The sequence below is a fragment of the Cimex lectularius genome, unplaced genomic scaffold (assembly GCF_000648675.2).
Source record: "Cimex lectularius strain Harlan isolate CLEC.00 unplaced genomic scaffold, Clec_2.1 scaffold99, whole genome shotgun sequence".
Lineage (NCBI taxonomy): Eukaryota > Metazoa > Arthropoda > Insecta > Hemiptera > Cimicidae > Cimex > Cimex lectularius.
Genome location: NW_019392713.1, coordinates 1,057,656 through 1,074,234, shown reverse-complemented (window position 1 = coordinate 1,074,234; position 16,579 = coordinate 1,057,656). Strand labels below are relative to the sequence as shown.

General features: G+C 32.9%; 1 protein-coding gene across 3 annotated transcripts in view; it reads right to left on the bottom strand.

Moving 5' to 3' along the window:
* Positions 1 to 1,574: 1,574 nt before the first annotated feature.
* LOC106662617 (proton-coupled amino acid transporter-like protein pathetic) overlaps positions 1,575 to 16,579 on the bottom strand; it is a 50,959-nt gene continuing 35,954 nt past the window's right edge. For all 3 annotated transcript variants that reach the window (XM_014386831.2, XM_014386822.2, XM_014386841.1), the window contains exons 2-11: positions 11,047 to 11,125; positions 10,751 to 10,830; positions 5,883 to 5,990; positions 5,447 to 5,597; positions 5,240 to 5,361; positions 5,059 to 5,143; positions 4,702 to 4,983; positions 4,464 to 4,642; positions 4,229 to 4,395; positions 1,575 to 3,040 (exon numbers count right to left, since the gene is read on the bottom strand). In XM_014386831.2, coding sequence (XP_014242317.1) covers positions 2,649 to 3,040; positions 4,229 to 4,395; positions 4,464 to 4,642; positions 4,702 to 4,983; positions 5,059 to 5,143; positions 5,240 to 5,361; positions 5,447 to 5,597; positions 5,883 to 5,990; positions 10,751 to 10,830; positions 11,047 to 11,049 — 1,569 coding nt within the window. In that variant the 5' untranslated portion in view covers positions 11,050 to 11,125 and the 3' untranslated portion in view covers positions 1,575 to 2,648. The remainder of the gene's footprint in view (positions 3,041 to 4,228; positions 4,396 to 4,463; positions 4,643 to 4,701; positions 4,984 to 5,058; positions 5,144 to 5,239; positions 5,362 to 5,446; positions 5,598 to 5,882; positions 5,991 to 10,750; positions 10,831 to 11,046; positions 11,126 to 16,579) is intronic.

Below are 16,579 nucleotides of genomic sequence, written 5' to 3'. Positions count from 1 at the left end.
GGTATAATTTATATATATACATATAAGTGTCACGTTTCAATTTGAATGTACCGCCATGCCCCTCCACACACATCTGACAGATACAGAGTAGGGGCTAAGAAAGTGCTATTTTTTTCAGTCAAAAAAAAAAAATTCACTTTCTGTCCTCCATGGGTTAAGAGCTGTTATTTGTAATAAAGAAAAATTTGGTGTGCACACAATTCAAGTGAGTAAATTTTATATTTTGACGTCAAAAAAACTAAAAATAATAATTGTATTTTAATTTAAAAAAGGGTTGTAACAAAAAATATATTTTTTATAAAGAAAACTAAAAGAGATCATTTGATTTTAAAAGTTATGTTAAAATATTAATTGTATTTTCTAATTGGTGGTCAAAAATTAATAATAATAACAATAATAATAATTTCCTTTACTTTTACTTTTCTTTATAAAACGAGAATGAAATTCGATTTTAAAATTAATGTTTGTAGATTCTGAAATAGGTTTTATTATAGAATAAAAGATTCTTTAAATTAAAAATAATAATTAATAAAAGAAATTGTAATCTTTTTTGAAAATAAATTGTAATAAGAGATTTAAATTTAATTAATATTTTGGTCTCGTATTTATTTTGGTTTGAATTGAATATTTGAATGGAACATATTAAAAAAAGGTGCCTGATCTATAAATTAAATTATTGTAGTCAGGTCCGATCATATGAAAACCTCTGGGACCTTGTTTTCAGTTCTCCGAATTCAGGGTTGGGCCCAAAACAGAAGAGACACGCTTGCATATGTATATATTATATGATTCATATATTTATTTGTAATAAATTTTGTAATTATTGGAGAATGGGCTTCGTCCCCAATTACCCCGAGGTTATAAAATACCTTGGGGTAGTGTGGATACAATTATTATTATGAATGGAGGGGTTTATACCCCAATTACCCCAAGGAAGAAGAAGAAAAAATACAATTCTATAATTCATAATTTGATTTTGCTATATTAAACTTCTGTATGCATTTATTATTAATTTAGGTATTATAAATTTAAAAAATACAGCTTCTACATATTTTACGTCGTGGCAAGATATCCCATTTTTGAGTTATATTGTGAATTATGAAAATTATCAGTAAATCTCACTAAGTCAGTGTTGGTTTTCGGCAAAGGAGGGCACACTGCTGTTTCAGAAAAGTGGTTTTTTATGGGATTGGATTGAGGTACGTAAGGACTGTCTCGGTGTCATCCTAACATACAAGCTTGTGAATGTAATTTATTAGCGTGAATTGAGGAACTATCCTCAAGGAACATTGAGCACTCTGGGGTAGTGTGAGTGCTTACCAAATTACCATGTTTTTATCTTGTTTCTCTTTTTATTTGTATTATTTTATCCACAACTGATGAGGCCCTAAAAAATCCTAGAATCACCAAACATCACCCAATTAATTAAACTTTACTACACCATAAATTTCTTATTGTTTATTTCTGGTTGATCTAACTGATGGTACTGAGAAAAATTGTTTGTGCCAGTACCAGGAATATATTAGACAGAACAAAAGACTTGTATACCAAAGGAGTAAATTAAACACATTGGCTTTTGTTTTGTTTTCTTTCAGCAGGCTAAGACTGGAATTTTTTATTGTAAAAGAATACAAATAACACTTGATCAGTAACAAAAACTTGGAAATAGAAAAGTAACAGGGAGGGAACATTAAGTCTATAAACAATTGTTTATATTTTTTGAATGTTTTCAAGGAAAATTGTTCATTATTTGTTATTATGTATATTACCTCAAATTTTTCATAGAAAAATTCATGTGTCAATAGTCTCGCTAACAAAATACATTTTATACAGATCAGCTATTTACAGATCACAATACATAATGTATCACGTTATAATTATTTTATGAAATATGACCTTTCACACAAATCATTCCTAACATATTTCTCCATCCTCTTTCACTCTCATCAAATGAGAAAATAAGTATAGAATGTTAAATAATTTTGGAAGGAAATTATAAAATCTATCATGGAAACTTTGAATCTAAACTGTACAAATAATAAATTAACACTTGTGTTCTTAAATAAAGTAATTCAATTAAATATTCTATAATTATCTTTTTTATCTCTCATATACAAATTGAAAATCAGGAATTGAAACCATAATTTATCACATTGATATTTATCTATTATCTATGAAAGCCATTAAAAAAACAAAAAAAAACAAGTAAGCTTATTTTATTTAAATTTACCAGAAATAATACCTCCTTTATTTTAGTACTCAGTAATAGTTTATTCAAATGAAAAAATAAAACTGAACAAAAAAATGGATAAAAATTAATTCATTTTTAAAAATTCGTTTGTAGAAATACTTGCATTAACAGCAAAACTAAAAAAAAGTTTACATTTAAATTTCAACAATTAATACTTAAATAATTTATTAGTCTTTTTCTTTTCAAATGGGTGGTATTAGGAATATTAGTCCAAAATCATAATTTCTTATAAAATAATTTTTGTTTTAAAAAAATCTTGTCTTTGTTCATGTATTGCCAATTTACTTTTTCTAAGGCACGGTGTAAAAGTTAACAAAGCCTCAAGAATTTTGGACAAACAATCACATGTTTCACTATGATAGCTTTATACATATTGTTGCATATTGATTTGAGGTAATTACAAAGATTGTGTTACATTGGTTAATGTGCTATTGACGGCTGCAAGAGTTGCGTTGATTAATCCTAACATTGAATCTATAGCATTATGTGTACTGTTTGCAAAAGTTGCAACAGTTTCATTCAAACCGGATGCTAAAACAGGTTCCGGTTTTAAGTACAGCATTGCAATTTCTTCTATGCTCGTGTAAGAGCCAAAGACAAGAGCCAGTAGTCCGAATATGAGAACAAAGATGTTTTTCCAAAGGATCCACCTGCCAGGTCCTACACCTTTTTCCCAAAATGTGACTATCTCAATAACCGCTGGGATAAGAAGGCCAAGGAGTGAAAAGCAAAAAGCTCCAAGAAGTCCGAGGAACGGTCCAATTGTTGGAACTGCTACTGCCAGTAAAACTGAAATAAAAATTGTATTTAAAAAATTAAAAATAAAATAATTGCATTTAAAAAACCAAATAATGTAAAAACAAAAGGTCATAAAAGTTGGATTTATTCATACTAAACAGTCCAGAGTCGTTCTTGCTGCCTACCCAAATTTGTCTCAATTGCTAATGACAACAAGAACAGCTTTGCAATTAACGCGTGCTAATTAATAAACAATCACGGATCTGAGTAGAGACTCAACTACATGCATTCCCATTGAATGCTGAGCTACATTGGCTTTTTCTCAAAAGTTTGGTGTGACAGTCATGTTTGATCTATTGTGGAAATAGAATTCAGAACTAACTTTACCCATGACAGTCGTCAAGAGGTTACTTCCAATTCAACTCAATGATGCGCCATCTCTCTTTTATTTTTTTCCTTTTTAGTCTTAGTGAAGTGCCAGTCCTAATTGCCATGTTTGCCTTTCACTTTCAACTCACCTAAAGTGTTCAGAATTGTAGACAGACAAACAACCAATGCTTTATCAAAAAAAGTCTGCAGAGAAACCCAGAGCAGGCAAAATCTAGCAAGTCTTCAATTCAATCTTCAAGCTAAGTACCAAGAACTTAGCTCGGACTTAAAAGAAATACAGAAAGTTTGTCCTTGGTTGCAAGAATTTAAGACTGGTCATCCAGTACTACTCTCCTAACATGATTCCAGCCATCCTTAGAGCTTTTCTTAAGTATATTTCAAGAGGGTGTGATCAAATGGTAATGTCTCTACGACTACATGGCGCACTACAGTGGTCAGAAAGATGGTCTCCATCAGTTGTGACCAGCTCCTGGGCCTTCTTGACTATCATCTTGACCATCCATATGCCGTTCAATGACAAGCCATGAGGTTGTATCACGGGGTAGTAATTTTCTGCACATCTTGTTTGCACAGGCTGACTCCTTTGATAAGAGAGGAAAAACCACTCCCAAAGCCATCTTTCATCATCACACTATCAGCCCCTGCACACCAACCCCCTACTACCAACCACACAATGGTGATAACAGGCCATTATCTATTAGAATTGCATCAATGAAAAGATGACTTGGGCCAAGAACGTTGCCACAAAACAAGAGTAAGAAGTTAAACTTTTAAAAAGCCTTAATTGAAATTAGTTTTACATAAAAAATATAGTGTACATATATTGAATGAATAGTGGAAGATACATACCAGTAGTTGTAGTAAGGATGGTTCGGACCAAATATTCATATACGGTTTTGTTCATTTTGCTCTTATCTTTCACGGCATCCCAGACGATCTCAAGGCAAACAAAATACTGAAGACCATAAGTACAAAATACGGCTAAGGCAACAAGAATCTTCACAGCCTGTGCAGGTCTAAAATGCGCAAATTTTTATATAAGCTAATTATGTATTTTATTGTTGTTAACAAAAATCAGATTTACATTTCTTCATTTGGAAGGCTAAGAGTGATTGAGGCATCAACGTCATCAGGGTACTTCAAATAACCCAAGAAGCCAAGCAAGATGTAGACCATGGTCACTCCTCCCATTCCTCTGTTGAGTACTCCACAAATTCCAATAAAATGTTGAGGCGTTTTCATGTTATTTTCCAAAGGCATGACCTAATTTTTAGATTTTGGGTCATAAAAAATAATAATAATGAAAAGGGACTGAAACTTACCACTCCGATGGCTTCCATGGCAAATATTGTAATTGAGAAAAACTGAGGTAAATTTTTCCAATCTCCTACTTGAGGCAAATCCCAAGGGGAGCCTAAAGTCCCTGGGACGACCAAATAATAGAATGTTATTCCCAATCCGACTGCCATAAAAAGATTAGCCACCATGGAAACGGGAGCAAGGTATTTCAAGTTTGGAATGTACGTCAGCAAAATAAGTGGTATTAGAAGGGAGATTATGCACAATCTTTGATTTATTGGCTCAGTTGCATAGTTGTCATACACCTAGAAAAAATACAATATAGCAATAATATTTTTCTTTATACTCCATATTTATACTTTCAAGATTTTTCAGCATACCTGTCTGAAATTTTCAGAAATTATGACAGTGTAAACACTGCATGTGCCAAAGTATGCTGTAAACAATCCAGCAATGATTGTCATTCTAAAAAAAATAATAATAAAAATAAAAAAAATTAAAAATAGATTTTACACTTCATTTGTACTTCTTTTTTTTAAAATTTGGTTATTATTACTTTACCTAGCTAATTTGGAGTAGCGCCTACCCCACGCAGGTCCGTTTGCAAAGGCCACTTCGCCCACATCAGGAAAACTCATTGCAGTCACTCTAGTCCGTCTGTACAGTTCGTGGGCACATTTGACCTACAAGTGGACAACGTTTAATGAACGCAATTAAAAAAAACCTCTTAACTATCACAGACTGATATTCAGACTGAGAACAACATACCAGAATGTAGGCACAGTGTGTACAGATTATGGCGACAACAACTGTCAAGATTATCGCTAACGACATCCCTGCATTTTTGAAAGCGTACGGCATCGCTAGAATTCCTGTGCCTAACGAAGCTTTGAGCAAATGTGTAAGAGTGTCACAATCACTGAAAAACAAGGAAAAACAGGTTTAAACACAAAATATTTGTGAATATTGAAACAAATAGTGAACGAGAAAAGTGCAATTAGGAGGACAAATTAAGATGAAAAATAATTTTAATAAAGCATCGATGATGAGGGAGCCCAATTGTGGTGAAATAGTAGACAAAAAATCAATTTGGCAACAAGTGGCCCACTATGTTTGCATTATTGATTTGATCATCTTACTTTAAGAGAAATAAAATGACAAATAAGGAGCAAATAAGTGTCTTTTAATTTCTAAAAACACTCACGTTGTTGGATGCTCAACTTTTCTTTCTTTGAATGGATCCCAGTAAGCAGCTTTGGCATCATGATTATTTAAATGATTTCCCTCCTTTGAAACAATGTTAATTTTGTACCTGGAAACAGGAGAAAACATATTGAGAGAAATAGCGACAAATTATTTTTATTATTTAAGTTTTTGGGTTGGCAACCTACATTGGTAATCGTCAGCCTTCTCTTCCTTAGCTTTGAATTTCGATTTTTATCTTTCTCATGTTTTAAACCTACTAATTTCTTTTACTGATTCTCCAGTCAAGTTATAATGTTTTATAATATAACAGTAACCAACTCTCTCTTTTTTTAAAGCTAAGCTCTCTTTTCCTATTGCCAGAATCTCTATTCCTCAAGGCCTTGTCAATTGTTGAAAAAATAACACAAATAATAAACACAGATTCCCAGAAACAAGATAACAACATGATAGTCTGATGTCTGATGTTAGCATTCACACTACCTCAGGAACTTGATATTCCTCAGGGTAATTGGGGAAAGCCCCTTCATTCACTCTAATAAATTACCTTCACACATTTATTCACACTACCCCAGAATAACTAGATATTTCTGTGAATTGGGAGATGAGCATTCATGCAAATAAATAAATTCGTTCAATAAATAAGATATCTAAATAACATGTAAATACATGAAGGTTTAAAGGTTTATACACACTGGTTGGTGGTTTATTGGTTGTTACATTCAGTAAGGCACAAATCCTGCAACTTTTAGGTTTTTTATTTCATTTTGTCTTTTTCAATATTTAATGCACTTGCTGTTAAGTAATCTGTTATACTTTATATGATTTTGAGTATTTAATAATGGGAAAATTCAACATAAATGGTCACTTAGATGAACTTTTGTGAGCGTGTGTGTGTTTTAATTGTGGGAAATGTATTTTGTTCAGGTGTAAGAGGTGATGAACATATAGCTTGATCATCACTGTTTATTTGCAACAAGTCTAACAAAATGCCGAAAACATGTCTGACAGTCCAAAACAAGAATAACCAACAAGATTTCGTTGAGATATTTTGCGTTAAGCCTCCCAGGACAATTAAGTTTGTTAATGATTACTCATTTATATAAGCTCAAATCTGCACATTGCTATAACCGGCAGACCTCAAGACTCACTCGCGTGTTGTTGGCAGTCTGGGGTCAGACGTCTTATCCATCTAGTCATCGAGGTTGGGCTCCAGGGTCTATCAACAACTAGGTCATTTCTGCCCCTAACTTAATCAGTCTCCCATTCAAACTTTTACTCACTCTTAAATACTTATTTTCTATTTACATGGCATTCACTTAGTTTAGGTTGGTGACTTGATCCCCATCACTCTACACTTATTATATAACTAATCTAATTAAGGGTCAATGAGGTCTCAATAGTCTGCCATCGGCCCTCCCACATTACACATTCACGCTAATAAATACATTCACTCTCAACACACGCTACGAGCACAAAGCTATCAGTGATATAAACAATAAAAACAACTCTGCTTCCTTCTAGAATCGGAAAAGAGGACCCCAGATTCTCGCTGCAGTAGTCAAGTGTCATGTTGGGTAGCATTCCTAAATGTTTTTATTTTTTAATATGAGCGTTCTATTTAATTTTACTTTTTTATTTTTAAATGTCGTGCCGACAAAATTGGAAAAAGGTCCAAACGGGGATTTTGTTTAATTTCTGTCCTGATCATTCTCAAAGTGTTTAAATATATTGCCGATTTTTGTAATCACTGTCGTGAAACACTTATCAGAGGAGACGTCGGCCTTTGGGATGCTTTTTTTTGTTTTTTATTTGTTAGGATCAACGGCCAAATCGATTAAAACGTACCGGACATGTAGCAGCCACGCTTCAAAACGCTATCAGCCTCAAAAAGTATCGTTTAGTAATTTTTTACAAATTTAAAAAATTAATCAATGATGGTCAATAATGATCCTCTCATTTACACAACTCGCCTTGTAGTTTGTAAATATGTCGCTTTTCCTGGGAAAAAAATATCAGGATGCTTCGCACATGATTAAGTCCTTTGTATTAAGGATAACATCCGTTTTGTTCATTGATAAAACATAATGGGAATATTAATTTACTTAAGAATTCCTTTATGTATAATTGTATATATTAGGGCGTACATTTTGTCCTTGCGGTACACTGATTAATTCAAAATTTATTCCGGCGTTTTCTAGGAGTTGTTTTATAAAGTCAAGTAACTTTGTTTCCCCTAAAAAACTGTCACAATTTTCGACTTCTACGACCTTTGCCAGTGTCTTCAATTGATATTTCTGTCTTATTTGTGTAGGCATTTATCTTGTGGGGAAGGACAAAAACAAACTTTGAAATTGTTGTTTTTCTAATAACTCAAGTTATAGTTCATAGCTTCGGCGTTATTCCTATCCTTTTGAAAGCTTTTTATAAAACTACTTAAATAACACATCTTATGGTTTTTTTTGTGTGTATTTGTTACTATCTACCCAATATAAGCTATAATTTCATGATATAGCAAAAGGCCTTTTTGAAATATTTGCTGTAATGAGACGGTAGTTCTTGGAAACGGGTTAGGCCTTTAAAGTTAAGTCTTCTCATGCCTTGAGAGTGTACAATACCCTAATAATTACATGGGAACAATACAAATATATAAAAACTTAATGAACTGTTGATATATCGTTATTAAAAATTAGACATTTCATGGGATAAATGGTGATTTAAGATCGGTTCGCATGGTAAAATGTCGCTTTTCATCATGGAAATATAAAGTGTGCATAGACGTGCATACACCGCTGAACGGTACAAATGAAATTGAAATACAAATGAAATACACGGTACAATGGCTGGGCCAAGGTCGGCTTGTACTGCCGTTTAACTGTTGAAACCAATAAAAATTGCCTGCCATTTTTTTTTGTTTTTTTAGTCGTTTGCAGGCTGCGAAGGGAAAGCCTCCCCTGACCCACCGCATTTCCAGACCTTGCTCCTTCAGGCTAAAACCATTTCCGGGCGGTCTGAATAATGTAAAGAGGGTCTTGATGTAACCTGGAGCACGAATTGTCGGACCGAAAGGTCTACCAAAAGTCCAATTTTGAACCTTACAATCTGTTCCTTTCTTTATGATCTTGATTTTTAACAATTACTTTATAACTTAATTAATTAATTTATAACTTAAGGGGACGGCCAGGTTGGTGTGTCACAGATTTAACCAAACTGTTTTTGGTGATTCTACACTCCAAAATATCGGACACATATCCGCCACTTGTGAATACGCCCTGGTTTCGCCAAAAGTGTTTGAAAGTTGAATTTTTTAAAATAATTTTATTTCGCCGTTCTACTTACTAAAATCAGCTACGTGAATATTTCGTTTTACGGCAGGTTGTATGCAGATTGCAATAAAAATATAGTAAATGCTATTAATTTTTTTATATTTTTCAAGTAAACTAGGTCATATTTTTTTTCGTGTAACCAATATGAAATTTCGTTTTAGTACCTCTAGAGACTCCTAAATATAGATTTGTGTCTTTATTTAAATTTACTGATTTTTCCTATTTTTACGAAGTCGTTTTCGGAATATCTGATTAAAACGGCTAAAAAGATTTTAATGTCAAACATGCCATTTGAAAGAAGAGAAACTTAGCTTTTTAATGACGTATGCTATATATATAAAAATACATAATATAAGAAAATATTTTTGTCAGAAATTAACCTCATTTTTAAATGGAAATATAGTCCAATTTTAACGCTTGATATCGTGTTTGTTTCGAATAATTTAACGAACATTCTGTAAACAAAGTAGGTCAAAAAATGGTCAAAACTCGGATTTGACCTCATTGTCTTGATTCTAGCGTTATACAACCCTTAGATACCTACTTCGCGGAAATCGGTGTGTGTTATGAGAAATTTTTTGGGAGTTATTTACGACGACTGACCTTCCTAGTGCAAGTTCTATCATTTTTCTCTAAATCTAATGGACCCGTTTTCATGGTTGATAATTGTTTTTAAAGGAATTGTCAAATGCATTTTACAACTGTATCGAACTGTCGATCGGATTATTATTCCTACATAAAAAATGAGGTTAATTTCTGACAAAAATATTTTCTTGTTTTATGTATTTTATTATAGACATCTTTTATATATTTTTATGACACAAACGTCGTTAAAAGCTACATTTGTCTGTTTTTAAATGGTATGCTTGACGTTAAAATCTTTTTAGCAGTTTTTGAATTATAGCTGTTTCAACCAGATATTCCGAGAAGATTTTCTTAAAAATCTGAAAAAAATTCGCTATCGAAAAATCTATACATTTAAATTCAAACAAAAATTTATAGTAGGAGTCACTAGAGGTGGTAAAATGAAATATAATATTAGTTTTACGAAAAAAATGTTATGACCTAGTTTACTTGAAAAATATTTGGTTTTTATAATAGAAATTTTTTGGTTATTCATTAACTTTGATAGCTTTTACTATATTTTTATTGCAATGTATATTAAAAATGCTTTAAAATGATATTGGCTTTTACTATATTTTTATTGCAATCTACATTTAAAAAAATGCTTTAAAATAATTATTCACATAGTTGATTTGAGTAATTAGAACGGCGAAATAAAAATACTAAAAAACGAACAATTTTAATTTTCAGAGAGTGAGTGAGGGAGGGAGGGAGGGAGGGAGGGAGGGAGAGGGAGAGAGAGAGNAATAATAAAACGAAAATGATCAGAAAAGGCCAAATACACAATAAGTATTTTAACTGTTATTTTACTACAAAACATAATTCTAGCACTGTGGCTTTTATCTTATTTGATTGAGATTTATAATTCTATGTTCTAAATCCTTTTTATTTCTACACTGAAATATATTTTTTTACTTACTTTCCACCGTCCTTCAAGTTGGATCCGTCCTGCGGGAGGAAGGTCTCCAGCTCGGTCATATTTACCGTCCCGTTAGAAGTCTGAAATTAAGCAAAAGGAAACAAATTATATCAATTTTTGACAAAAAGTAGAGGCAGATGACCGTTATTTCCAAATCGTAAAAGCCCAATTCCTCTGCGGAATATTCAAATTGAAACTTCAATTATTGGAGGAAATGATTTGAATGCCGCGTTCAGTAAATGATTTAGAGTGAGAAATTGTCAAAATATGAATAATGGAAATGGTTGACTACGTACCATATTTTGCCGTTTATGACGTAGAAATTCTTTAAATTGGTCTGTTGTCTTCTAGCCTGCTTTCAGAGAGGATTGAACCCTGCGAAACACAAAAAAGAACGTGTTTTCAATGCAAATTTTATGGAGAAAACAGAGATATTATAATGACCATGTTATTACAAGGTGTCATGAATTGCAATTGTTAGTAGCTGAATAGTGTAAAATTCAACCTTGGGTAGGCGTTTATTTGGAAAAACATTACCTAGCATTACCAAGGGAGAAACAATTCATGAAATATGACATCGTTTCAATTATTTTTGAAAAAAGTTACATGCTATACATTTAGTATTTGTTTTCACGTTTTTAGTATATTTTGTATGCTCCGTATAACCAACTGCATATTCTTCATAATAATTGCACATTATTTAAGGGTAAACATTCAATTTATGTTAAAATTACATAATGCGTGTAAACTCGTACGATTCATACTTGCACATGGCACAGTTTCATAAAATATGTAATAATAATATAATGAACATGCAAGACAAACAAGTCCCCTTGTATATAGGACAGTCGTCAGTTATAGAACTCAGTGTATGGGGGCATCAGTACTACGAGGTTTTGGAAAAATTCCTGAAAATACTGAAGTATCCGAACCACCTTATAATAAAAAAACGACTGGTGGTTCATGCAGTGTTATTTATTTTTTTAAACAAATGTATCATTGTGACTTTTCAAAGCTTTGAAAAACGAGATTTCAGAAAAACAATGTTTGGAAATAGTTTTTTCACTTAGTTGTACCAAATTAAAATTAACGTTGATTTCTGAGACAAAAAACCCTTTCAAAAATCTACATTGATGATAATTTTGCCATTTGAAATAGTTAAGCCCCTATTCGTATCGCATTATTCTGGAGAGTTAGATCATGAGACTATACAATAAACGAAAGTTTACGCATCTCAAGGTTTTTACCAAAAAAGTCCCAATAAAAAAAAATATATTCAGGAGGTAATTTGTATAATTATAGTTAAATCCATTCTGTATACAAGGAGAAGTTAGGAAATGCTAATATAGGTTGAAAAAATTAGATCTTGGATACCAGGACAGAAAAGAAAGTATTTGTTTTCCATACATCCCTAAGAGAGAGAAGTGGGCGAACTCCAGAGGTGCGAGGTAAACTCATTAAAGATCCCTCATGAAAACCGGCAAACATATTGATGCAGTTAGACAGATAAAACTAATGGGAGTGATAGGGCTGTGTACCGTCACTGGCGTATTAGAACAAAACACCTATGAAACATGCGTATATTATTGATGACCTCATGGTTTAGATTATGCAATGAGAAAGTAACTACCACTCACATATTCGAATACGAAGCAACCGCTCAATGTATGGAACCCGGGAAAAAGAATCGCAGCAACGATCTAATACAGTAAAACGTCCGTTATCCGGGTTAATATGTAGCTAACGGGGCAAAAATTGATGAAACAATTTTTAATCTTCAAAAAATCGTAAAATTTTAACAAAAGGTCGAATCGAAAAACGATCTAAACAATAACGCTGTCGAATTCTTATACACTTGATGAATATGTATAAAGCCAATTTATATATATATTCTATTAAGACGATAACCTAGTCGTGTGGCGAAACTCAAGAATTCCTGATATACTGTTAAGGCTCCACCCCTCCAACAACACTAAAATTATGTATGTACAACCTACGGCTGGGAGGCTGGCAAGGCGTTTCTTTGATTCATGCCAATAAAACATTATTATATAGAGTAAAAATCACGCATTCACTATACTACGAGTGTCTATTTGAATAACCTACCTGTAAATGACATTTCTTCTTAAATAAATAGATTAAAAGTAAAATTCAAGTAAATCCTTTCATACAGGATGTCTTAACGTTCAACTGCCGTTCAACAAATAGATTATTTAAAGCACTTTATTAATAAACATTTCCCGAAAAAATTTTCAAGGCAACATTTTTTTTTAAACATAACAATATTTTAATTATTAGAACCGAAAACTATCAATATTTCCCAAAAGAAAAACTTGCAAATTCGTAGTCCTCGCAAATTTAGAGTTTCTTCGTATTGTTTAAAATAATGTCATTTTGTTTGAAAAGTTGTGGGTAAAGACCAACAGCCAGAGCATTATTTTCAACTAATTATTTAGGAATGAATTTTTAAAAATAAGAGCAGGGTAAAAACCACATTCAAAACGATCATAAATAAAGCAATAAAACCAAATTAAGAGCAAGTTTGTCTTTTTTAAAGATGTATGTATAATCCAATAACAATCATTCAGCGATTATCTTAAAACTTGCTCTTGCATCCTCCAAGGCCCTTCGTATTACACGAATATGTTTTTTTAAATATATTTTTTTTAATAGTCAACACAGTTATCTTTTCAATCCAACCTTAAACAGGACGTAATTCACGCGATTTACCTGGGTTAAGAGGATCCCCAGGGCGACGAAGAAGGTCTCGCATTTGCTCATCTATCATTACTTACTACATATGTATCATACTAGTTTTATGAGTGATATGTACAGTAACTCTTATCGGCTGAAATTAAAAAAATCACCAGAAGGAAATGTGCGATTTATCTGCTTTTAATGGAACGCAAACTATGTTTTTCTTTCGGTCGTAGAACTATCCGCAATCAACCATTCAATTCTTTTTTTCTTAGCGATCAAGAAAAAAAAATCTTTATAATTTCACAAGGTCTGTGTCAGTACTCTTATAACGGTTGTTTCATGAAGTTGGAATCTTGAAAGTGATCATTCACCGTGAAATGATGTCTGTGCGGTTCAATGGAAGTGATTATTTCATTACATCGGACCGAATCTTTTATTAGACAATATTAATTGTTAACTAAATTTAGATTGTCATAATCAATTTTGGTCATTCCAAATGGTTATTTCCACACCAAAATCTAAAAAACATTTGAAAAGTATCTTTTTTTTCGACTTTTGATATTTCCTTAGTTTTATAAAGGTTTTGTGGATAATTCCCTAATTTCGTGGTCCGCTTGACCAATTAAATCATTACAATTAATTAAGGTTTTTAGTTGAGATGAAAAAAGTTAATGGCACGAGCGGGATTCGAACCCACGATCTTCGGCTAGATACGCCGCTGCTCTATCACTTGAGCTATCGTGACCTCGATCCACTCGGACATCAACTTCCTATCTCAACCCCACCTTATGAGTTCTCCCTCCTTTTTGCCATTTTTCAAACCGATTACACGACATTTGAAAAATGGCAAAAAGGAGGGAAAACTCATAAGGTGGGGTTGAGATAGGAAGTTGATGGCCATGTGGATCGAGGTCACGATAGCTCAAGTGATAGAGCAGCGGCGTATCTAGCCGAAGATCGTGGGTTCGAATTCCGCTCGTGCCATTAACTTTTTTTCATCTCAACTAAAAATCTTAATTAATTGTTTTGTGGATATTTTGACCAAATTTTAAGAAGATTTGAAGTTAAAACCAAAATTTAATTAATTTGAAGTTAAAAGGAATTTTCACATTTGTTCAATAATAATTTGTCATTTTTGTTAACTATTTTAGTTGATATTATATTCTATAATAAAAATATCCATTCAATAAACTGCCATGATAATATAAGATTAAAAACAAAATAAGTCCAAAAATATAATTTGTCACATCCTTATAATTATGCTGTACTGAGAGGCAAAAACAAAGGCCCCCCTTAACATTTTAAATTACCTCTTAGACAATCCTCCACTGATTATCTTATAACAATATTTGGTTCGTTTTAAAGGATTAAAGATAAATAAACCACAGATAAAATCTCCCACTTGTGTTTACAATTGGATTTTGTAAATAAATCTTTGAATAGTCAATCTCTTCTTTGTTGGTTTTTCTCTAAAGCTTCTTTCAAACGTTCTGATGGTTTGATTTCTTGTTGAAATTTGTTTGACTGCTAGTTTTAAAGGAGACAGATTCGGCTAGAATCGTAACATTGTTGGAAGATGGAAGAAGTCAAGCCAGGGTGCTTAACATTCCCAGAACACCTGTCCGAAGGGTCTTTAGTCGCTAGCAAGGTACTGGAGGTTATTCAAGAAGGCATGGATCAGGTCGCCATCGTCTCACATCTCAGAGAGATGATGGTTTTATTGTTTCAATATGCTCAGTAATCGACATTCTATCGCTGTTGAGATCAAGCAACTACTTCAACAAGTTAGAAATATTAATGAGCGTTTATGCATTGCAAGGCGAAGAATTTTAGAAGCTGAATACGTGCGAGAAGACCTGCCACTTGTCCAGACAAGGCACAGAACAGCTCGGTTAAGATTTGAAAGAAATAACATCAATTGATCTGGAGAGCGATATATCCCCGCAACATTTTCACTCCGGAGAGCTAAGGAGATGGTGGAGTTTTTGGTTTGGGTAGGTATTTCTATGGGAGGTCTCACAAACTTGATCTTCATCAATGGTATATACTTTAAAGATGTTTTATCAGAAGAAGTTGTTTCTTATATGCCACTAATTGCTGATGGTTTTATTTTTATGCAAGACAATGCTAGGCCACACACACACAGCAGTCGTTGGTGACTTCTTGAAACGGTCTTCAATTCAATGCTTGGAGTTGCCAGCATGTAGTCGTGCCTTAAACCCTTTAGAACACCTTTGAGACGAGGTGTCAGATAGGGTAAAAAGTCGCCCAGTGATGTCAAAGAACTTTCTTCTAGTCAAAGATTTATCATTGAGTACAGTTTGTATTTTCTTACCTTTTGAGCAACAAAGTATGCAAATAAGTTACAATATTCCATTTTCTGTCGAAAAACGCTAATTTATGTTAAGGATTAATTTACCAGGGGATTTTTCAGATTTGCGAGGTGATGCCAGATGTTTATTCGTCCCAGCCTGAGTAATATGACTATGACTATTTTTAACTTTTAACTCCTCTTTAAAACAGAGGGTGGACCAAGTTGCAAACTGTACTGCCAATATCTAAACTATTGACGATTGGAGTCAAACTCGATCAGACAATTGGTTAAAAGTAAATCCTCGGTTCAATGTATAGGATCATCACAAAACTAACGGCAAAAGTACTGAAGCTAAGACGAGTTAAGACTAGAATGGTGACTGGAACTAAATAGAGATTGCTTTATGCAAGATTTCCTCTACCTTTTTTAAAATTTCATCTATCAAGTTATTCGTAAAAGAGGTAATATCGAAAAGTTGATTGAGAGACAAGGTTGGAAATAATATACTTATAAAACTATTACTCTATTATAATTATATGTATTATATGCTAATTGTAAAATATGCACCCTTCCCTATGGAAAGAATTGTAAAATTTTAAAGCAATAAAAATGTGATTTGATTTGATCTTAACAAAATGCATTCGAGGTGATTTCAGTTGGAAAACTGATGTTCAGAAAGTTAGATACGGGAAGAGAGAGAGTGGGTGGAGGGAAGGAGGGATATGAAAGAAAAAGGAGAGACAAAAAAACAGACAGAAAGGAAGAGAGAAAGAACGACGTTAAGAAACAGTGAGTGAGTGAGTGAGAGAGAGAGA